The 22,987-nt window shown below is 47.0% G+C and overlaps 2 protein-coding genes across 7 annotated transcripts in view; one reads left to right on the forward strand and one right to left on the reverse strand.

Moving 5' to 3' along the window:
• The window catches only part of TP53BP1 (tumor protein p53 binding protein 1), a 34,057-nt gene extending 16,535 nt beyond the window's left edge, over nucleotides 1–17,522 (reverse strand). For 3 of the 6 annotated variants that reach the window (XM_072345140.1, XM_072345139.1, XM_072345138.1), the window contains exons 1-10: nucleotides 9,397–9,651; nucleotides 9,188–9,327; nucleotides 8,869–8,939; nucleotides 7,855–8,013; nucleotides 7,324–7,405; nucleotides 6,554–6,699; nucleotides 5,299–5,419; nucleotides 3,143–3,234; nucleotides 2,553–2,764; nucleotides 60–1,299 (exon numbers count right to left, since the gene is read on the reverse strand). In XM_072345140.1, coding sequence (XP_072201241.1) covers nucleotides 60–1,299; nucleotides 2,553–2,764; nucleotides 3,143–3,234; nucleotides 5,299–5,419; nucleotides 6,554–6,699; nucleotides 7,324–7,405; nucleotides 7,855–8,013; nucleotides 8,869–8,939; nucleotides 9,188–9,327; nucleotides 9,397–9,570 — 2,437 coding nt within the window. In that variant the 5' untranslated portion in view covers nucleotides 9,571–9,651. Of the gene's footprint in view, nucleotides 1–59; nucleotides 1,300–2,552; nucleotides 2,765–3,142; nucleotides 3,235–5,298; nucleotides 5,420–6,553; nucleotides 6,700–7,323; nucleotides 7,406–7,854; nucleotides 8,014–8,868; nucleotides 8,940–9,187; nucleotides 9,328–9,396; nucleotides 9,652–13,236; nucleotides 13,594–14,456; nucleotides 14,621–15,607; nucleotides 15,792–17,107 lie in introns of those variants that run through there. The other 3 variants (XM_072345143.1, XM_072345141.1, XM_072345142.1) reach the window with 3 other exon arrangements.
• A 164-nt stretch (nucleotides 17,523–17,686) lies between these two features.
• MAP1A (microtubule associated protein 1A) overlaps nucleotides 17,687–22,987 on the forward strand; it is a 44,121-nt gene continuing 38,820 nt past the window's right edge. Inside the window, exons 1-2 of the mRNA XM_072345144.1 lie at nucleotides 17,687–17,879; nucleotides 21,305–21,406. Coding sequence (XP_072201245.1) covers nucleotides 17,720–17,879; nucleotides 21,305–21,406 — 262 coding nt within the window. The 5' untranslated portion in view covers nucleotides 17,687–17,719. The remainder of the gene's footprint in view (nucleotides 17,880–21,304; nucleotides 21,407–22,987) is intronic.

Below are 22,987 nucleotides of genomic sequence, written 5' to 3' on the forward strand. Positions count from 1 at the left end.
TTGAGGTTATTCAAAGAGTACACCTGTGAATTACTAACCAAAATTCACAATTCACTTACTGTTGGAAGGACTGGGGGACTTAGCAGCTGTCTGCTCCTCCAGCTGCATCTGCTCTTCTTGCTCCAGATTCACTGCTGTAGCAGTAATCTCTGTATTCTTTTGCACCTGATTCTCCTGCTGAGTCACCGGTACGTCTGCTTCCCTCCTTTGCTCTGGTGGTTGAGACTCCATTATCTGATGCAATTTTGAACTTTCTGCATGGCTTTTGGCACACAATGTCATCTTGGATGGAATGTCAGTCTTCAATTTAGAAAACAAATTGTGCTGTTCCAACAACTCCCCTACAGAAGGCTTAGATAAAGCTTCATTCAGCTTCGGCATGCTTTCTCTAGCAGCTTTAAAGGACAGTTTATCCACATTCTTTGCCGCTCCACCGCCAAAAGCACCACCTTTTAAAGTTTCTTTTTCCCAGCATTCCGGTCCAATCTTTCCTAGTTCTTGGCTCTCAGACAGTTTTCTGCTATTTTTACAAGAACCACCAGCAAATTCTACTTCCAGCTCTTCATGGTGCTCTACCTTCCTTTCAAGAAAGAACCTCTGAGAGACATCCATGTTAACGAGAGACTTGTCTTCATTCATTTGAATCTCTTTCACATGCATCTTCTCTTCCTGTTCTTCACACTGAGTCTCAGGAACTGCCTCACCTTGAGAACTCGCTTTCAGTGAATAACCCTCTAACTGAGCTTCTCTTCCGTCAGCACAGCACAGAATCTCAGGGTGAGACTGATCCATGGCAGCCTGACTTCCAGAAATACACCCGTGAGCCTGATGGGCTGTAGGGGCTGATGGCCCATCTCCTGCTTTGCCTGTACTACCTAACTGCATTACAGGCTTTCCCGCAGTATGTATATCCTCCTTTTTTGCTTTTTCACAGTTCTCAGGAAGGGCTTGATGGCCTGCATCCAGCCTTACTTTTCTGTCATCATTCTCCACAGAAGAGAGTCTCAAGTCTGAAATACCGCATTCAGTAACCATCTGGATCTGTGTAACGTCATTATTATCATGGCTATTTTTCAGAGAGTCTGAACTGATTTCTGTGTTTGTGGGCTGGCTACATCCACTTGCAGAAAGCATCAGATTACAGGACTCAGAAGGCTGTGACACAGAGTCTTCCACAGGCATCTTTGACAAAGCATCCGTGGGTCCAGAAAGGTTTCCTGGTACACAAGGATAAGTTGAAACAGCAGCTTTTTCTTCTCCCTCATTCTTCTCTGGGCTCTGAGTTGGAACAAAGATATCCTAAAATTTAAAAATAAATAAATAAATTAAAAAGTGAGACACTGAACATCAGGGTATCCCAAATAGGGCCATTAATTATTTCTAGATGACAAAGGATTATGAAACAGAGCAAGCTCAGAACAAAACAATGGATTAAAAAAAGATTTTTAATTCATACATGCGAGTGCCAACTGCAACACCCTCACTGAGAAAAATTATAACCCATTACTTTTCAGTACCTCTGTGGTAGTCACACACAGGGTCTTTAGTTCACAGTATCACAGTATCACAGTATCACAGTATCACAGTATCGTGCGAGTTGGAAGGGACCTTAGAGATCATCGAGTCCAACTCCTGGGATTCGAGCCCTCTGTGTAGCAGAGCGGCATTTCTGCCACTTACGCCACAGGGGGGATTCAAACCCCGGGCCTCTGGTGTTGCAAGCAGCAACTTATACCACTGTGCCACCGGAAGCACACAAGAGAGAGTTCACCTCTCTTATTACCAAACTACGAAGAACGAGCAACTATGGTAAATAAGTAGCTGTTTTCAGTCAAACAACAAAGAGTTCCAAAAAGAATCTTTGAAATAGTCTATCATATTAGTATGAAAGCCACTGTCAGCTAAGGAGAAAACCTTGCCTCAACTACTTAAGTCTCAAGCACAACTTCTTCACTGCCTTAAATTGATGGAATTTGTTAGTGAGCTACAAAGCCACCAAGTTTCTATTAAAGCCTTTTCAATCCTGAGAAAACAACAGATAGTAAGAACAGGCAACTCAAAATACATTTGCACTAAGTGAATTCTAGTATTCCATAGCAGAACATCTGTATTAGAATTCGAAGTCAAAACAGTTTCACCTTATCCATGACAAACAACGATAAAAGTGGAAGTCTTGGTAAAAGTTTAACTTCCAACAAAGTTTGAGAAGCAGAATGTCCAGCTTGGTATTAAAAATAGCAGCCTTTTAAAGAAAAAACACAGAAGCACAGGAGAAGTTTCTAATATAGACAGAAAGATAACTAAATCTATGTTCAGTAATTACACCCTCTCAAGGTGTTATGGGTTTTCTCTGCCTATTAAACTACCACATGTAATTACACATACAGAAGAGCATCATCAGTGTATAAACGTGTCTGCTGGGAAAAGGGAAGCTCGTGAGAATCACCTCAGTAGGGAAGCCCAATACAGAAACACAGAGGTTGACTCAAATTACATTTTTTGCAACAGCCAGAAAAAACTATATCCAAAAAGATATTTACGTGAACACTCACATGAGAGAACACTGGTTGTGATGGTATAGGTAAAGACTCAGGAAAGAAAGCTGGGGCGCTCTGAGACACTGGAGTTGAAGCCTGTGGCAGGACTGCGGGTCCTGGTGGGATAAGCACATCTCTCTTCTGCTCCTCCTGCAGTCTGTTTTCCTTCTGTCCCTTCTGCACCAGATCTCTTCCTCCAGCAGCAGCAGAGATATCCACCTGTTCATCTGGTTTTAAAGAACAGAAAAATTACCAGCAAATGCCCACGTTGTACCCAGTTTCCAACACTACTGCTAAAAGACTTATTTTGAGCAGCCTATGCAATATTCTCACACTTAAACAGGTGAACCTGCTGTTTCTCAAAATAAATTATTTCCAAGGGTGGGGAAGTCAACAAAGCTATCTGGAACGCCTTAACATGATGGAAGAACAAGAAATGGACAGCTTATCAGGAGTCACAACTATAGGTCTCCCCAGATCTAGCTCTTTAAGCACCCTCAATCCTGCTTTATACTTTTAAGAGCAATCTGAACAAGTCCTGAAAAGGCTGCATGCCCAAACTAAAAGATACACAACAGCATGTGAGTATAGAGGAAAAAAATTACCTTTTGTTTGGTCCTGTTCAGTAGGACTGCTAGGGATGAGAGCATCAGCTGCTAGGCCAACAGGAGAAGGAACAACTACACCTGGAGAGCCACTGCAGACCAAGAAAAAGTAACATGGACAAGGAAATGTATTTGGGTAGAAGTTGATGCATTTTCTAGTGATACATCTCCAGCTTGCCACACATTAGGAGTCTCCTCACAAGAGAGTACCAGGAGTATAGCAATTGGACAGATCAACACAATGGGAAAGGCGTTACAACAAAGGTGTGATGAGGGAAGGACTGGCACAATAGAGGGGTGCTACAAAGTCAGGTTGCACCCCTTCCTGTCCCACAGCTGAGCTGCCTTCACTTGTGCCCCCAGGGCTGACTGGGTCCTTTCCCCAGGTGTTCAATCAGTGGGTCAGACCATGACCCAACAGTTCCCATACATTTGTTATCAACAGACCTGAGAAACAGTCATTGGCTACACAGGCATGATTATTCCATTTTACTGGAAAATAAAACCATGCTCCTACTTTGCAGAAGAAATTTTACATTTAAACTGCATTTGGTTTGAACTTTGGCCAAGAAAGATATGACTAGAAAGTCACCTGACAATGCATACTTAATGGGAAGTAATGGAGACCACAGTCTCCTCCTCACTGCCTGCAACAGCACTGGTTAACAAATAGACCATAACCTGGTCATCTAACCCATTTGTTTTGAAAGCATGTCTTCGCTCTTCACATTGCACAATACAAGAGACATCTACACAGTCCACTTAGAAATAAATAGCGTAGGAGCTGAGAAAGCAAAAGAGTCAAGGGCATGGTTTTAAGATACGAGAGACAAAAGCATACAGTGATAATAATGTGGTTGACAGGGAAACTGTAAAATGAGGATCCCCACGTGGCAGGGGGATAGAGAGAAAAGTCTTTCAAGCTTCATTGTTAGTGGGCTAGGCGGGGAGACCGTGAACACTCTAAATATGAAGCAGAAAGTTCTGCTAGTCTGGCCCCTCCCTGCCCCCCCCCAAAAAAGTCAGCAATTCAGGTTCAAAGGTCAAAGAAACCTCCCCCACAACCCACAAACTGAACCACTGTCTGCTTTGACAACTTTCACCTAAAACAATACACTCGTATGGAAAGGAAACAAACAACAGAGCTATCAAGAATTGCTAGGCAGCAGTGAAGGACAAAGTCACTGGCAGGAGAAAGTACATCATACCCTGTATCATTATATACACAGGAAAAAAAAAAAAGAAAAAAGAAGCCATCACAACAGGGCAAGATAAAGAAAGAACTGAAAGAACTCTCAGCAGACAGCTGATGCTGGAATAGAGCTGATAAGCTCAGTAGGAGTCTTTCTCAGCCAAAAGCCTGTTAAGCAAAAAGCTCTTTTCAAGAATTATCCCGGGGTTACAAGCTCGAAACTGCAACTTCATTCCCTAATTCAGCTGTATATATAACCTTTCAACAGCAAACATAACCAGCGACACTCTAGAAGCAACCTGTGAACTCCCACCCTCAATTACATATGCAGTTCCACACAAAAGTCCCATATACTACACACACAATCAAAGGAAAATATCTGAGTCATAACAACAAAATTACATTATCATTCTTTATAGCATAAGCATGGTAGTCTTTAAATAACACTATACAAAAATACAAACATAAATCAATATTCCCCTTAAGGCTTCCTATTTGAAGCATCCCTTACCTAGAAGGAGGAAAACCCGCCTCATGCACATCTGGACACTTTCTGACAGAATGCTAGGAGACTAAGAAAACATGAGCAAACATCCTTTGCCTTAGAGATCGAGACAAAATATTATATAACTCCTCCCAATCTCTACTTTAATGCCACCTAAATAAGCAGAGGTACAAGTAATACCTATTCAGACCAGGTGAACAGATACTTGAGAGAGCCCTCTTTAGCTACGTGGATGGTCCAAATAGGGAGATACAAACACAAACAAGTGACACGGAGCCCAAACTAAGGTAGTTTGCCATGGTTGTATAAATTAACATAAATAAAGCAGTTGTATAAATTAACGTAAATAAAGCAGTGCGAATGGCACAGAAACTATCGCAGTACAGCTTGCTTATCATTTCGTAGCTTTGTTCTCATTTTCTTTGCTTGTTTCTGCTTTTTTTTTTTTTTTTTGCTTACGTGGAACGGCTCTCCTGCACAAGGGATCCCTGTCCAGAGAGCTGCAGGAGGTGCAGACTGCGGGCAGGGGTACATGCCAGAGAACTTCCCTCTTCTGCTCTGGTTACAAGGCAGTCACTCCCTACAACAATTTTAATCAAAAGGAAATAAGATTAGAAATTTGTCCAATAATGTGAATTACTGCTGAATGGACAGTTACAGCTTGTCCTTCCTTGTTTACCTGAGGTGGCTTTCACACAGAACTAGGTGAGGACAGCACGTTGAAGTTCAGCAAGTGAAACGTGAGCAAGATATAATTCAGATGATAAAGGTAGCTTCTAACTACAGAGTAGCTGTTTTTTTTTTTAATCAGATCAGACTATAGATACTTTCATACCTGAGAATTTTAGAAGACAAATCCCCAGTGGCTCCAACATTACCCCCAAGGATTCAAAAACAAGTCACAACCACCACAGCACAGACTCAATTTGCTTAAGCTATCATTGAACCTTCTCAGTGCAGAGGATTTACAGAACAATATGCCAGTACAAACACAGTTGTACTCAAACTAAAACATTAGAGACTTCTTAGAGACTTTTTAGAGACTTAGGAACATTGAGACTTCATTTAGGTGCCAGAGCACATGAAAGGAAGAGCAAAAAGGCTGGTGAAGGAACTCAAAAAAAAAACCAAACTTGTGAGGAATAATGGAAGGGGCTTTGGTCTGGAAAAAAGCAATCTGAGGGGAGACCTCAGTGCAGCTGAAAGGAGGCTATAGCAAGGAGTGTGCTGGTCTCTTTTCTCAGGTGACAAGTGATCAGACAAGAAAACAGCCTTAAGTTTCACTGAGGAGAGTTAGATGAGGTATTTTGGAGGGGGTGGTCAAGCACCAGAACAAGATGCCCAGGGAAGTGGTGGAGACCCCATTTCTGGATGGGTGCAGAGACGTGCAGATACGGTACTAGGAGACATGGTTTGGTCAATGCCTTAACCAAGTTATTCAGTATAAGAAAGCCTGCAATATTTGCCTACAATACTTATTCACATTTTAGACTGTGTGCTGCTACAAAGAGTGAGCATTATTATTACCACTGGAAACTGTGGTCTATAGTAGTTACAGCCTTTCATTTCTAATGTGTTACCAATTTTAGCAAATTAATTGAAAAACAGTCACAGTGCTCACACCCTAAAACATTACATGACTGAAGAGACCAAGCAAGAATAATTATGATTATCCCTGGGGACAGTCATTCTTGCTTCAACTGTCTGTTGTTACCTGCTATATTATTTTCAGGAAACATCTCTTCCTGAGTCGACACGATATCCAACTCCTCATGACCAGCATCAACGCATTGCTCAGTTTTCGGCGGATTAGAGACAGGCATCTCTTTCCTGGAACGTTCTTCTGCATCCAGGAGTGTTCTGGGAAAGCAACACAGTCTCTAACCCAAGAAACTCAATACATCAACTGCAATCAGCATAGGTGAAAGCTGTTCAACTCTGTATAGCAAGAAAATGAATAAAGCAGGCAGACCTCTCTCATTTGACAAAAAACCATCTTCGTTCTTAACAAATTAAATTTCCAGAAACATTTTCTAAGTTTTCTACCACTGCAAGTAATGTTTGAACACAATACAGATTGTTCTACTGACTTCAATTATAAACATTTGGTTCCACCTTTTTTTTTTACTATTTTGTGGTAGAATGCAACAATAGAATAACACGTTGTTCACCTTCTATCCGGCACAGAAGATAAATAGCTTCCAGCAAAGAGAACATTTACATTTAAAAATGACTGAAAATGTAACGTCTACAATAGCAAATACTCAACAGAATCCTGGAAACCACCACTTAGCCTCTGGATTTCTCTTTTGAATCCCATGTCCATACATACATAATAATTAAAGTTTTGAAACAATGTTTATGACTGAAGCTTCTTTTTAAGACATATTTTGGTAGTTTACAAGAAAAAAAAAAAAAGCATGTTTTTAAAATTAATCCCATGCACACTGCCTTCTAAAGCAATAAACCTTTTGACTGTTTTACCCTTCAAACTCCTTCTGTTGGCCTTCTGAAGTAGAATGTGTTTCTGTGCTGCTGACAGCTTCCCTGTTTTCAACATTCAGTTCTAGAAAGTTGAAGGAAAAGAACAACAAACTTGTCACTCAGGTCATCTGGATTAATACGCACAGAGAAGCACATACAGCTCGGTAAGTTACATATATATCACGATAAGCTTTGTATGAAAAAGCAGAATACCAAACTATCAAAGACTTAAAAAAAAAAAAAAATCTATTGTTAAAGATGAAATGAGGTTTTTACCAGGGATACAACTCAGTATCTGAAAGATCTGAAAATAAACTGGGAAAGAGAGGTTCAAGAACTAATGACGACACTTGGATAGCAGTAAGGAAACATGAAACTGGCCCAAATACCATTCAGCTCTGAACTGCAAACTCACTGTTCCCCACTACTAACACAGTACTTCCTGTCAGAGACACACAGTATGTCTAAATTGAGGAGAAAAAAATAAATGACAGCACAACAAAGGGGCACCAAAGAAAACTTTTTACATACCATCTTCAGTATCATTCTTTACAGTTCTGGAAGAAGAAAGGATAGCAGCTCCAGAGTGAAACTGATTCCTAACATCTTCATCAGGTGCAACATCACTCTCCAGGTCCTGGCTCTGTGAGAGCTCTAGAACTCCAAACTGCGGCTGTGATGTTCCTGTATCTAATATGGAACATCCATAACTAGTATATGCACAAAACAAAATAATCACAACAGCAGAGGACACACTGAGCAGGCTGCAAAAACCCTCAATAAATTAAGATACTCTCATCTCAGCTGTACTAGTTTAAAAACACAGTAACTGCACAGTGACTGAATAGCACAGTGACCATGTCCATTACATCCAAATCCAGTGCTAAGCAGCAAGCCCTTACATAATACCATTAAGTACTACTATATATTTGATTGTCGCAAATAGAAAACAACCCTGGTAATACAGATCCTGCACCTCTGAGGACAATCACGATGTCAGTTGTAACACAGTGGAAAACGCAATGATGACAACAAGAACCCAGGCTGCAGCAAGAGAGGACTCACTCAAACGCAACAGCCACTGGCACAGGGAAAGAAGCTGTTTGCCTTTGGAAGGCCTCAGGTATGCAGGGATCTCCAACAAGACGCCCTCACCTCAACTGCCAGCCCTTAAACGACTTCTGGGAAGGTGCAGATCCTGGCTCCAGCCCTTCCGTCCCTCAGTACACTGCATTACACGCACCTGAGCTCCCCTGGGCTGGCCTGCCTTCCCGCCAGGTGCTCCATCACTGTGCCTTAGTATTGCCACTACACTCGTTCTTTGCTCTTTCATAAAAAGACCTGATCTGCCAGTGTTCAACATACGACTCCTACACCATTTCTTGTCTGCAGGGTGCCTAGTAACAACGTTATGAAACAGCCATAGATTTCCAAGTGCCAAGCCGATGTCAGGAAGAAAAAAAAGCTAATTTCTGACACTCTACCATCAGCGTGGCTGTCCCCAGTGGGACAATGGAAAGTGTGTAGCTGACATCGATAAGTTACCTTCTGTGTACGGAGAAGCAGGACGGTCCTCATCATCCTCGTCGCATCTTTCCGCAGCCTTCCCACGGGGACTGCAACACAAACACCCGTTCGCACGGCTCCCCGCAAGCCGCCTTCCGACGGCGCCCTGCATCCCACGGGGCCGCAGCCGAAATGGCCGCCCCGAGACCACCAGGGGGTACCGCGCCGGAGCCGCCGCCGCCGCCCACACCGCCGGTCACGGCGCACGACAGCAGCTCCAAAGGGCGAGAAAGCGCCGGCTGTCGTGGTTATTGCAAAGCCGTGACACCGGGAGCCCGATCCCGACTTCCATGCCCACCTGCTGTCCGGGCCGGGCGGCGGCATCTCTTCAGCGGCGCTCTCCATCGGCCCCGCGAGCACCGCGCCGTCAGCACCGCTCCCACCAGCGGGCCGCCCCCGTACCGCCCCGCGGCTGCCGGCGGGACCGCGGACGATCTCCTGCAACACAGCGGCGGGTCAGAGATCGGCGGACCCGAGCCCGGCTCCCGCTCCGCACGGGGCGCTCACCAGCACGGGGCTCGGGCTCCGCCGCAGCGGCAGCCGGCGAACCAGCACGCCGAGGCAGGCCCGTTCTGCGTCCTGCTCCGGGCCCGCGCCCTCGGGCTGCGAGTCCTCCACGATCAGACACGGCGTTCCCTGCTGCGAGAGCCCGGGGTCCAGCGGGCTGCCGACGGGCTCCATGCGCGGCGCCGCGGGGGCCGTAAACGCCCGGCAGAGCGCGGCCGCCGCCTCCCGACGCCCCCCCGCCCCTCCGCCGCCCCGCGCCGCGCTTCCCGCGGCCGCCATCTTGCAGCGCGCCGATTGGACGCGCGCGACCGCCCGCCCGGCGCGAGACGCAGTTACCGGGGAGACGCGGGCGCCGCCTAGAAGCGCCGCGGCAGCACGCGCATGCGCAGGAATGGCCGCGGACGGATCGGGGCTCGGCGCGTGGCTCCCTGCGCGCTTACTCACAAAATGAAACAACACTGTTTAGCAAAGCAGAACGCGGAGCTGCGCCCCGAGCACCGGCACTTCCATCGGGCTTTTGCTTCTTTTAAACCTCTGTGCTACTCTGCTACTGATTTTTGCTGGGCTCACCGTTGTTTCCAAGCTCGCTATTATCTTACTTTTAAGTTCGTTACTGATTCCTCAGTTTCCGTATAGATACAATATTACACAACCGTGCCTCCTCTTCGCATCTTTTACACTTCTTCCAGCAGCAATTTTTTAAACGAGCCGCTTTAGAGAACAGCTCGTCATTACCTGCACGGGAAAGATGCGCTCAAACACGGCTGCTGCAAAGAGCCCTTCGTCTGAAGGCGCCCCTCCAGCAGAGGCGGTTCAGACTAACAAAGGAGAACGATGGCACTGCGACGACAGCAGTGCAGGGGGACAAACGCTGCCATGCATCATTTGTCTCAGGGCAGAAAAAGGAACAGAAGGGGATACTGAGCAACAGACATCGACAAAAGGAAACCGGTGGAGATCTTATGCCACAGAAGCATTTACAAAGAGATGGCAGTCATTAAAGGCACAAGTGCAAGCTATGCTAATGCAAAGAAAGGATGAAAATGCTATCAGAAACCATGATTTGATTCAGGTGGTGTGAAAACATGGGGGGGAAAAAAATCATTACTCCTTTCTCAAAAGATCAGTACCAGAGAATGGCAGAAGCATACGTGGTCAAAAACAGCTAAGGCTCAAAGATGGAAATACTCAGAGATAGCAAACAACCAGAAAATTGTCCTACAGACATATTAGCAGGAAAGCAACAACCAAAAAACCTGTTGGTCTGCCCTTCTGAAGGGACTGCTGGGTGCTTCATGTCAACGCTGAAGCATTTTCTGCCCTTCTCTGAGAAGGTTAACAGTGAACAAAATGACTCGCTTAAAAAACAATGACAACAGACAAAGCTTTGCCCTTGAAACTAGGATAAAACTTATTAAAGAGTGCTTATATAAGCCAAATGTTTTAAAATCCGGTGAGTTTTCACCCTGTATTACAGTGTCTTGGCAGTTACTTTCCAGAGCTCACAGAGGATAATGGAGTATCCGGAGGTTAGAGGTAGGCAGACACACCAGTCTCTCAAAATTCCTTTCCGATCTCTGAAAACTTTGGTAACAAACCATCAAACGAATTGCTGGTTTTACATAGAAGGTAACAAAGAAAGGAGTTAGCAGCCAACATTGGTCTGTAAAGAGAAGGCATATAACACCTACTTTATCTTCACATCAGAACAATGGGCCTTACCGACAAAAACTGCTAAAAGTTACTTGCCAGCATCTCTACGGGGCACTAATAAGCAAAAATGGATGCCTGAAATTTCTGTAATAAGAATAAAAGTGATTGAATAACCATCTCCAGAAAGTAGCCATCAACTCTTCTATGTGACCATAAGTATGTCAGAATGAGGATCCAAACAAATGTGCTATCTCCTACTCTGTTCATTGCTTTCTTTCATTACCTTGGTTATAAAACAGCAAGTACACTGACTAATTCACAAGCAACACAAAACTGAGAGTGACTGCAAGCAGTGGAAGAAGAAAATAACAAATGGTTTGGAAAATGGACAAAGCAGCACAAGAGCAGTTCACAGAAGGAAAGAACTGTCACAGTGGGTCACAGCTCCTGTGAGAGTGATGCGTCAGTGCCAAGCCGCTGCCTAAAGGTGCAAATATCAATGCATCAAACTTCTAAACAGCATGCATACATTAAGTGGGTGAAATCTTCTTTTTAATCTACACCTATAAGCCTGAAGCTGAGCACTGTATCCACTGACAGAATGTCAGAAGAGTAAGTTTTTGTAACAGTCTTCAAATAGAAAAACACTGATAGCAAATATTTTTTTCATATTTACAGGAGGAGAATTGCCAACAGATTTACAACAACTGCAAAAGGGTTGAAATGAAGCACAGAAGATTCAAACAAAGACATACAAATGTTTTAAAAAGCAAATGAAGCTCCGAAGATCATCATGCAGTCTCTAACTTTTTTTTTTTTTTCCCCCTTTTAAGTAGTAACAGACAGACATAACTGTCCTCCGTCTGAAGCAGGTAGCTGGACCAGATTGTCTCTGGGATTTCCTTCCAGCCTCATTTCTTTCTACAACTCCATACATCTGAAAAAGTCAATGGAACAAATTTGAGAGCTTGGTCCAGGTAGTCAAATTAGCCAATGCCAAAGGTGAGTGCCAGTTTTAAAGCTGACTATGCTTTTTCTTTTTGTATCGAATCTGCATTCTCTTCCCCCACCACCCCTCCTCTTTTTAATGAGGAAAAGCAACCTGCTTTCTGTACAATACATGTACCTTTGATCTAAACACTCCCCTCTTCAGTTCACAGACTGCATTTTTTTTCCTGAGCCTTACCATAAATTATGAATAGGGTGTGGCCACCTTCATCTAAGCAAGAGGATAAAAGCTTATTTTGCCTTCAAGTGAAACACATACAACGTAAGACTCCAGTTATGAAAAATCAGACAGCCTTCATAACTGCAGTATTTTCTCTGAATCCCATGTATCTTTAAGAATTTGCAGCAGAAAGCGGAATCATTTCTCGTTTGTTTTCTGAGCGCTTCTTTCCAATGAAGTCTACTAACGGGGATGGAAAATGAGAACCAGGTCTCCTGGTCCTCACCCTCTTTTCTTTCACTATGAACCTGTTTCTCCATCTCAGTGCAGCCTCCACTCTTAACCTGACCCGAGCACAGTATTCACATAGAACACTAAACGCTAGATGCTGATTTCAAGCCAGAGTTAGATACATTATATTAAGTACCTAACGAGATACCTCAACTTAGCAAAGGAGTAAAGGTATTACCCGCCTTTGAAAATCTAGGTTAAGTACTCAGTATTTTCACAGTTGTGATCTTACTCCCATATCAGTTATAACAACAGCCCGGCGGTGCCCGCACGCATTGTCCTCCGCTCCGATTCGGGAGCAAATGCTGCACAGCGCCCAGCAGTCCCAGCGTCCGAGCCCAGCGGCAAAAGAGAATGCTGCAGACCCCGAGGTAAACACGAGCCGACGAGCTTCACACAATGGTAAGCGCCTAGAGCTGACTGCAAGCAGCCGTCACTGCACTGACAACAGCCGACCCGAGGCAACGTCAGAGGCAGAGCGGCACCGCCATCGCCTAGCGCGTCCCAGAGCCCTCCTGGCTCTCCCCGCAGAGGAGCTGCGCCCCGGGCAGCCCCACCGTGCGCGGGGTCGAGGAGAGCCGCCGGGCCGCAGAGCTCCCGGGCAGGACGGGAGCAGCTCCGCCGAGGGGCGGTCGGGCCGCGCTCGGCGGAAGACGGAACCGCCCCAACCGCCTCCCGGCCCGAGCGGCGGAAAGAAGAGGCCGCGACGGCTCCCCGGCCGTCCTTACCTACTCGCAGCCCGGAGCCCGCAGCCAGAGCCGCCTCCTCGGGCTGCAGCAGGGGTGCCGGAGCCGCATCCCCGCCCCGCTGACATCAGGCGGGAGGCAACGCGCTGAGCTCCGCCCGCGCTGGGAATTGCCGCCCGCCGCGTGGGGCGGGGAAGGGCAAGGCCCGGTCAGCCGGCTCGGCCCTCAGCGCTGTATCTCTTATTTCTCGGACTGCAAGATAAAGGCCCCGCTCTGCTCCTCTGGGAGACTCCGAAGAATGAGAGCCGGCTCAGCACTCCGTTCCATCCGTGCTCGCAGCCAACACCCTGCTAAGCACCCGTCTGTGCCCTGCGCTCCCCCAGGCTCCGGAGGACGCGCTGAGCTGCAGCACCTTTGATTATTGCCTCGGCGCACGACCAAGAGCACAGCGCAGCTCCATCACACCGCATCCCTGCCAGCATGGAACTCTGCAAAAGAACCCCAGACAGTCGACAGCAGCTAGGCCAGCTTGGTCTCTGTCGTCCCAGGAAACCACATCCCACTCAGCCAGGGAGAGCAAACAATTCATGCTCATCCAGCCCCATCCTGTTGTTAAATCATCCCCATACCCAAAGGACAAGGCACCCACCAAAAGTTCCTTCTGGGCTCTTTTTCAGCTGTCTCACCTCTATCCTCATACCAGCTCACAGCAGCACCATCCAGCTCCGGGGTCGTGCCAGGTCCTAATTAATAATTAAGGACTATTAACCTGGCGTTTTCTTTTAACGTGAAATCATTTTCAGAATAGTAACAACACAACGGCCCCTAGAGGGTGTCCTGCTGACATCGGTCCGAGAAAAGCAAACTCCGAACTCAGAGAAGGCGATTCCTGAACCTCCAGTGACCTGACCAACAAGTAACGTGACACTATGTGTCCATCAAACTTGAAAGGAGAAGGGGGGTAGTTGTAAACAGTAACGCAAAACGGATACATGACCGCAAGACTGTAAGACTGTGCTGTAAGACTGTAGCAATTGAACAGATCAGCACAGTGGGAAAGGCATTGCAACAAAGGTGTGACATGGAAGATTGGCACAGTAGAGACGTGCTATAAAAGAAAGGAAGATTTCACAGAGGAAAGCTGCACCAAGGAGGAACCTCCAACCAGATCCTTCCCCAGCGGCAGTCAGCCCTGCAATAAGGTCTAAGAAAGGCACAGCCAGGCTGCGCCCCCTCCTGTCCCACAGCTGAACTGCCCTCACCTGTGCTCCCAGGGCTGACCAGTCCTTTCCCCAGGCGCTCAATCAGTGGGTCAGGCCAGGACTCAGCAGTTCCCAAACAGACGTCTAGATGGCAACACAGCTCCATCCCAACAAGGAAGCATCATCAAAGCTGGGCTTTTCTGTTCCAAGGACAGCTGTGATTCCTGCAGATGAGATCAGGGCCTGTGCAAAGTCCCTTTAAAAAGTCCCCTACTTTTCTCTGCTACTTAGAAAGGTCTCGCCCAAAATGAACTCATACTTTACTTTGGTTAAAGACACTAGTCTTATTCAGACACTGCCGTAGATCTCTGGTTCCCAGAAAGAATCACATTCACATGGACATTCTTAGCTAGGGAGCACAGAAAGTCATAATTCCAGGCTGAAGTACTGAGAAACTGCAATTGTATAGATTGTTCTCCCCTTGATATTACTAAGATCCTATTTATGCTGTTTTGAGCTTAGTCTTTAGATCCATTTATATAACAGCCATTTATCTGTGATTCACTGCCTTCTACTGCTCAAAGGCACTTTTTCTCCCCAGCACCCACCCCGGGTTTTTGCTGCCAGTCATTCTGCCAGCACCCAATACTTGTCAGGATCCACGATGTCTGCACTCAGCTCAGGCAGCTTATAGAACTTTATAGGAGTACCAGTGACTGTGGGGCACACGAGAGCAGAAACCTGCATGCTAATCTCTCTGCAGATGTAGCTAAACTGTGTAATTACAGAAACAAGGAAGAACCTCTTAGATGAGATATCTCTCCTTTTGCTACCAGATGGTAGGTCTGATGAAACATAACGAGTCATGCAATGTGACTGCACAGCTACAACGCTTCTATTGTGATCGTAGAGAGATCTGATCACATCAGAAAACAACAGGAATGTCAAGATGCTATAATTTGCTGAAGAATACAAGCAGATCATGTTATAAAATACGGCTCTTGGCTGTAAACAGTGTTCCCGAGAGATTCTCATTGTTCTGGAGCAGCACCACGCTTCATATTCTCTGCAAGCTTTCGCTCCCGGTTTGCATGCCTCCATTTCTTTTGGCAGGAAGCCAGCTGGAGGAGCCTCTCTGCACTGCAGAGAAAAGCTGCAGCTCTGGAAAGCTGCTGTGTCAAAAATAAGCAGCAAGGATCGGATTGACTCACCTGAGAACAGAAGGCTGGCATAAAATCTCTGACAATCTTGTATCTTTGTATTTGCCCTTTGCGATCCTTCTCCCAAGTCTTACTTTCAAGATGGAATTTACTGTGCTCTGGGCTTTTATAAGCAGGTTTTTGTTGTTGGTTTTTTTCTCCCTTTGTTCACACATTTGCCTGCTTCCATGCAGTCCTGCGAGACAGTGAAATTAACACTGTTGAGCAAATCACAACACACAGAAAATAAATTGCTCCATTTTGATGCACTAACTCTGTTTATAAGATTATTTATTACAGATCATGCTCAGCTGTGTCACTGCATTTCTTGCATCATCCCCCAGTTTAATTGTTGAGAGCCAGAGAACCATTTGAGTAAAGATCTCAATTTGCGAAAACTCTGCAAGCTGGTAACATCTGTACAAGTCCATAGAAACAGTGGTGGACTTCCCCCCCCCCCCCCCCGATTATCTTCTCAGAGAGGCTTGTAGCAGTACAGACTGCCAGAATCGCACAAGTGTGCCAGAACGGCACCCTCTGACCCTTTACAGGTTTGGCTGTGTCTGCAGGGCAGGCTCGGTGTGTGTACGGAACCGTTGAGTCGCAGCTGACCCACTGATTGAGTAGCTGGGGAAGGGACTCGGTCAGCCCTGGCAGCACAGGTGAAGGCATTTCAGCTGAGGGACAGTAGGGGGGGGGGTCCTGGCTGCACCTCTCGTACCTCACTGAAGGGCTGATTGCTCCAACCAGAAATCCTCCCCCTGCCGATCTCCCTCCTGGGCAGTCTTCCTTGTGAGCCCAGGTCTCCAGAAATAGGTGAGCACTGTTTGAAACACCGTTCTGCCTGCGCCAGCCTCTTTGCTGTTACACCTCTGTATCACCCTTCCACTACGTTAATCTTCTTGAGTGTAACAGTGGGTCACCAGGGAACACAGCAGCACCGCACCGTCTGACCACGGGCCACCTCTTCTGCAGCTCACTTTTGTGGAAACCTTGCAGACTGCAGGGGGCGCAACTTGGCACTGCTTTAAGAAACGCTGCAGATTGTTGTCCTGAATCTTGTTTTGCAACAGCTGTCTTGTTTCTGTGCTCTGCTGCACCAGCACAAGGTGAACTGCCTTTTCTTTGTCAGAAGAGACGTGGAGCTTCCTACCTGAAATTGCTTTCTGGTGTTCCTCACCTGCTCAGCATAAAGCTCCGCACTCTGCTTGCTCAGTTTTTCCACATCGTGTGCTGAGCATCCCAGAACCCTGCCTGACCAGAGCAGGCTGCTGAGGTGAGGCTACACACCCGCATATATGTCCTCCCTCTCACCCTGGATGTCAGCAGTCCCCATTGACAGCAGGACTGCTCACAACCCCTGTTCCCTCTGAGGAGCAGGCAAAAATCAGAGGCTTTAATCTTCTATTTTACGTTTCTGGAAGCTGGATTTCCTGTACCGACATACTTGTCTGTAACCGAAGAAGGAAAAGAGCCATCAAGAAGAGATCAAGACCTCGGTGTTCTGCTTACCTCAGAGGGACAGAGAGGGAAGAAAGAACATAAAAGCTGATGGGAAGCCTGAGCATCCCTTAGCCCTGCAGGCTTCTGTGGCATTACTGTGGATATTGTGGTTATCTGGCAGCTGGCACTTAAAACTCCAGGTGGAGTTTTACATTTGTGTGACTCTCTCCCAATCAGACCAACGACGTGAACTGATCTGTCTCCAGCATTACTCTTTCCACGTCGCGGTTCGGCGCCTGAGCACGCAGGTAGATGGAGCGCAGCCAGGCCCGGCCCGGAGCCCCAGCGTCCTTCGGCAGCGAACGCTGCGCGGCCCGCGTGGGGTCACCTACTCCTGCAGGGGACCGGCGTCTCCGGAGCCGATGATCCGCCGAGCGGCCTGGGCGCGGCGCGGGAGGAGAGAACCCGCGGGAGGAGAGAACCCACGGGAAGGCCGCGAGCCGCCCCGGCCTCTGAACCGGCCTCTGAACCGGCCTCCGAGCCGCGCCCCTCAGGCCACGCCTCCGTTCGCCGCAGTAGCGCAGCGCCGCGCGGCAGCGCAGCCAACCGGGGAGGAGCTCGGGGCGCTTTAAGAGCCGCGCGCCAGTCACGGCGCGCTGCAGCGGCGGCCGTCGCGTTACCATGGAGACGACGGCCGGGCCGGTCGCTATGGAGACGGCAGCGCCCCGGCCGCCGGGCGGACCGCGCTACGGGGAGGCGCGGAGGCACGCGCTGCTGGTGGTGATCGGGGAGGTCGGCACGGAGCCGGAGCGCGGGGCGCTGCGCGGCGCCCTGGAGCGCGGTGAGAAGCGGTGCCCGGAGCGGTGCCCGGAGCGGTGCCGATGTCTCCGCCGTTCGCCATCCCTCGCTGAGCTGCCGCAGAGCTTCGCCATCACCCGGAGGGGCGGCGGGCGGGGGTTGGGACGGGATGCGCGGGGGAGCTCCGTTAGGCGGGGCGGCACCGCGCGGAGCCGAGCGCCGCAGCTCGGGGCGGGGGGAGCTCGCGCGGCCGCGGCAGTCCTGAGCGCTGCGACGTCCGGACCACAAACGCGTTTTTTTTCCCCTCTGTTCTGCACGTTTTCCCCGGTTCCCCGCCTCCCTCGTGGGTCCGTCGGTCGGGTCTCGTTCCCGTCTTGCCCGAACTTTGGCTAATTGCAGGCCTCGCCCTGCAGGGCAGCTTACCGCAGGGCAGCTTACCGCAGTGCGAGGGCAGCGGCGGGGCGGACTGCGGAGCGCCCCGTGGGACCGCGACCCGCGGGAGGACAAAGCGCAGCTGCGCTCTGCTGCAGGGGGAGGGCGAGGAGCTCCGCGCGGTGCTCTGCTGCTGGGCTTCCCGTGCCGGGGCGGCACCCGGGGCCCGGCAGAGATCCGTCTCTGTATCGGGGAGGTGGTATTACTTAAAGGGATGGGCACTCGCCGGTGGGGCGGAGGCTGCAGCTTCGTAGCGGTTTCTAATGGTTCCTAAAGGACGGACCGTCGTGACATCAGCGCCTCAAAGGTGGGAGAGACGGTGTCCTGTCCTAAGCGGTGCCCTACACCGGTAAAAATGAAATAATACCTCCAGAAAGTTTGTATGTGCTTCTCCCCTTTCTCACCATTTCCAAGGTAAACTGGTTTTAAGTACCAGAAAAGATAAATGCAGATTGAGGTGCAGGCTGTAAGTGGCACAGCATGTGTCCCGTTCTGCAGTCAGCGGTCTGCCAGGTGCCTCCCGAGTCCTATCAGGTGCAGACGCTTTTGGCCTCAGGGCCATTTGCACGTGGGCGAGCATCCCCTAGCAGCAGCTTCTTGATGGCAAGCAAAACTGGTCTGAACCATCGCATGCTACACATCTAGGTTTTCATTTATAGGTTTGTCTTAAGAATAAAACAGTTCTTGTTTTGCCTTTGTTCTTCTGTCTGTTGTGCCCTTCCTGAGCAAAACCTCCCAGGAGGAGGAGGCTCGTGAAGGGTAAATGAACGTATCCCTTGTTCAGGCTGAACCAGAAAATGCACTTTCCCCATTTTCTTCTTATAGCTTGATTCAAAGGAATTGAATAACGCATATAGGACACTGCAGGAACCTGCTTGTTTCCACCCTTACTGCTTCTGATGCAACGTCACTGTATCTGTGGAACACTTGAATACCTGTTCTAAAATGATGTCCAACAAATACTGGTCTGATTCTTCTGTTCCTGTGTAACTTTTGTCCTGATCTGAAATATTATTTGAAATAGTATAAGAAGAAAATACCTAATCTTAAAACTTTATTATCTTGGCAGGAACTTAACAACAAAAAATATTACCAGGGTATAATGAAAGAGATGGGAAGCAGACAAGTCCCATGGTGTGTTACCCAATCTGTGCATGTAAGAAAAATATGCACACTTAGAAACCTTGCTATGGTACAGTCTGCACTCCTGCATCAGCAGACAGGATACTGATCAGCAAGGACATTGTTCTGGCCGTTGTATGATGGCATAAATTGAAACAGGCAGGTGGGGATAGGTTAGAAGTGATTTTAGACTGCCCGGAGAAGAAAAAAACTATTGCATAAATTGTGGCAATAATGAGTGAAATGAGAATTTCTTTTTTCTTTGCTCTGAAAGAATATATTTGGCTGCATTCTGGAGGAAGTAGCAATGCCTCAAATAGCATCAGTTGCTGCAGTTGGACTCCAGGACTCTGACACAGCAGCTCGAGTCAGCAGGATGTGTCCTGCAGCATGCTGTTGTGCCCTGCTCAGGTGGAAATGCTTACAAACACTGCAGTAAGAGGCACTTATGCTGGACGCTAACTTAATCTGTCATGCTTTCCAAGAGTATTTCATGGGGAAACAGTCTTTTCATCTTTTTCCTTCCTGTTGTGCTACTGTTTTGTTGTGCATTTTACTTGTTGCTATCCTTCGCTAGCCTAAAAGAAATAGGTGTTTTGCAGTGCTTAAGGTGGTGGAAAGTTTCTGGATTTTCAGAGGGCTTCATGTTTGATTTGTGTACTCTGTTGTCCAGCTGTATTACTCTGTGGTTTCGGCTGTCATTGGAAAAAAAAAAAATCCTAAGACAAACGTTTTCACGATTTGCTGTGAATCCTTGAGACTGCTGAAGCGCAGTGCAATGGCCAGGTGATTCCATCCTGCATTTGTGCTGAACGCTGGAGCTTGTATCCTAGGAAATACTGATTTCCACCAGTAGCTTTCAGAAGCTCTTGTGCAACATCAGGTTGCTGTGCTGGAAAGCCAGAACTGCAGTAACTGGGAATAGTATCTGTGAAAAGTGAATGTGCTTCTCTCCTAAAGAAGGCAGATATTTGGCAGAGAGGGCACATCTTCAGAAAATGGTGGAACCACTCTCAACAAGGATTTTAAACATAAATACCAGGGCTGAGATCTGAGGAGTTGTGGTTAACTCCTAGAAGTCTGTGGTAGTGGTCTTCAGCAGCCGTGCTTCTGTGGCCAGCAGCGTAAGAGGTTGGCATAGTGATTCATGGTGTAATTCCATTATTGTTTATGGCACCACAATGCAGTATTGCACCACTGGGGAGAAGCTGCTCCTTATTAGCCTGTGAAGTTCTGATTTGTGGTGTTTGGTGTCATTTAGAACGTACAGCTGCTAATGCTAAGGTCTGAAGGTGACTTCCCAGTATGGCATGGTGCCACTTGCTCTGGGAGCAGACACTGTTTCCTGCTGTGATATGAAGGCGATTAGCTTACTAAGCTTACGTAGATTAAAGGACAAACCCAAGGGGTCTCAGTAGGATCAGGGGCTTTGAGGGCATGATTAGGCAGAGGGAATTGGGGGCAGGGTGTTTCTGTGACTTGAAGGATGCTCAGGTTCTAAGGGCACAGAAGCTGATGTGTCTGAGCTGTTTAGTAGTTTAACTGCCCAGTAGCTCATCTCTGTTAGTGACCAATGCTGGATAATACAGAACATGTAAAGCTAAGAGCGTATTAACTTAGGCAAGTTAATAAACTTTTAACTAGAGCAATTTAGCCATCATCCTTTATGGTTCTTCTGTTTCACTCATGTGAAACCTAGGCTATGAAAAGAGTTGCTTAATGCATGTACTGAAGGTGTACATGTTTTATACAAGGGAAACAATTTATGGCCCTTTGCTTTCAAAGACTTTTTCTCAGCATTAACCATCTTTTGGAAGATCCTTGCTGCTTCCTGTGTGTCCTGTTTACTTTTGTCTCTGCTTCTCCTTCTGTATTTATGTAACAACAACTCACTATTCTTTCTCTGTTGGGCAGGAATTCGCTCCTGGAATATTAACCCCTTGTTCTGTGATCTGAATCAGCAACTGAGACTCTTTGTAACCCGGCACCTGGCCCAGTTTTCTTCAGAAGTCAAAGGTCGGTTTTTTTACTTTATTAGTGTTAACCTTTTTTTTTTTTTTTTTTTTTTCTCCCTGTATTTGAAAAGATAAAGAATAAAGCTGGTTTTGATTTAGCATGACAAATTCATGTAATGAGTTATTTGTCCAGGATTCTGTGGATAAACACTAAAGAAGAAAAAGAATCTTAAGGGATCTGTTGGATGCAAAGAATTTAAGTTGAAATTACTACTGAGAATAGAAGCATGAACTGCTGTGTAAGAGCCTACAGACCTTCTGAATACATTCATTATTTTTCTTTTCAGATGAGAAAACTGTTCTCTTAGTGGCTAACTGTGAAAGAGGAAACCTAAATTGAGAGGTCTCTTAGCTTACCTGCTGCTCTTCTTAATACAGAAAAGGGAAATCTCCCTCCTTGCAAAGCAATACAAACATAATGATTTTCTTTATTATTAAAATACTCTGTGTTAAACTTATCAACATATAAAGAGCTGAAGATCTGTCTGAATTGGAAGCAACCATGACAGAGGCTATGGTACAAAGGTACCCACGGTGCCTTCTTAGAGCAGAAGTTCACTCGAAATTCTTACCTCAGGGCTGAAGTATCTGGATTAATATTAGCAGCGCGTATCCTCTCAATTGAAACTTCTCTTTTTCCTGCAGAGCAAGGGATGTTAAATGCAAAGCCAGTCTGTAAAGAAGGCCATAGGAGGGATCCAGGGAATCACAGACCTATCAACCAGCTGTAAATGCTGCTGATCAAGTCAGTAAAATGATAATAAAGGACAGAATTGGTGTCCACCTGAGAATAGTCACCACTGTTCCTGCAAAGAGAAATCCTGCTTATCAAATGTGTTGAATTTCATAGAATCATTAAGGCTGGAAAAGACCTCTATCATCACCTAGTCCAAACATCTGCCTGCCACCAATACTGTCTGCTAAGCCATATCTCTGAGTACCATGTCTTCCTTTTCCTTAAACAGCTCCAGGGACAGTGACTACATCACTTCTCTGGGCAGCCTGCTCCAGTGTTTGACTACTGTGAGAGCAAGTTCTTCCTAATGTCCAACCTGGACCTTCCCTGGTGCAACTTGGGGCTATTCCCTCCAGCCCTGTTGCTTGTTACCTGGAAGCAGAGGAGGGCCCCCAGCTTGCCACAGCCTCCTTTCACGTAGTTGTAGAGAGTGTGTTTTTTGGTGGTGTCAGCCAACGTAGATAAGTGTTTTGGAAGTCTAAGTCCCTGAAGTCTGTTTAAGGAATCCTACTGGCTGTAGACTAAGGAGCAACGTCTCAGTATGCAAAAGTTACTGAGAGCAATGGGCAGATGTGTTGTAAATAGTTACCTCCCTCAATGGATGCAGATTGCTGGTGGAGTTCAGCAAGGTTCATGCTGCTCAATAGAAGCACAGCTACTTAAAGCTTAGTGGGTGAACATGAGTAATGAGGCAGGTTTGATAATCGGGAGTTATTCATGGTAATAATGCCGAGCCCTGAGAGAAGAATTTAAGTTGTCCAAGGGAAACATTCATATGTAGAAACACTTGCAAACCTGGCTTCAGATATGAAATGATGAGTTCTGAAATGACTGTTTCTGCTGAGG

The sequence above is a fragment of the Excalfactoria chinensis genome, chromosome 10, assembly GCF_039878825.1.
Source record: "Excalfactoria chinensis isolate bCotChi1 chromosome 10, bCotChi1.hap2, whole genome shotgun sequence".
Classification (NCBI taxonomy): domain Eukaryota; kingdom Metazoa; phylum Chordata; class Aves; order Galliformes; family Phasianidae; genus Excalfactoria; species Excalfactoria chinensis.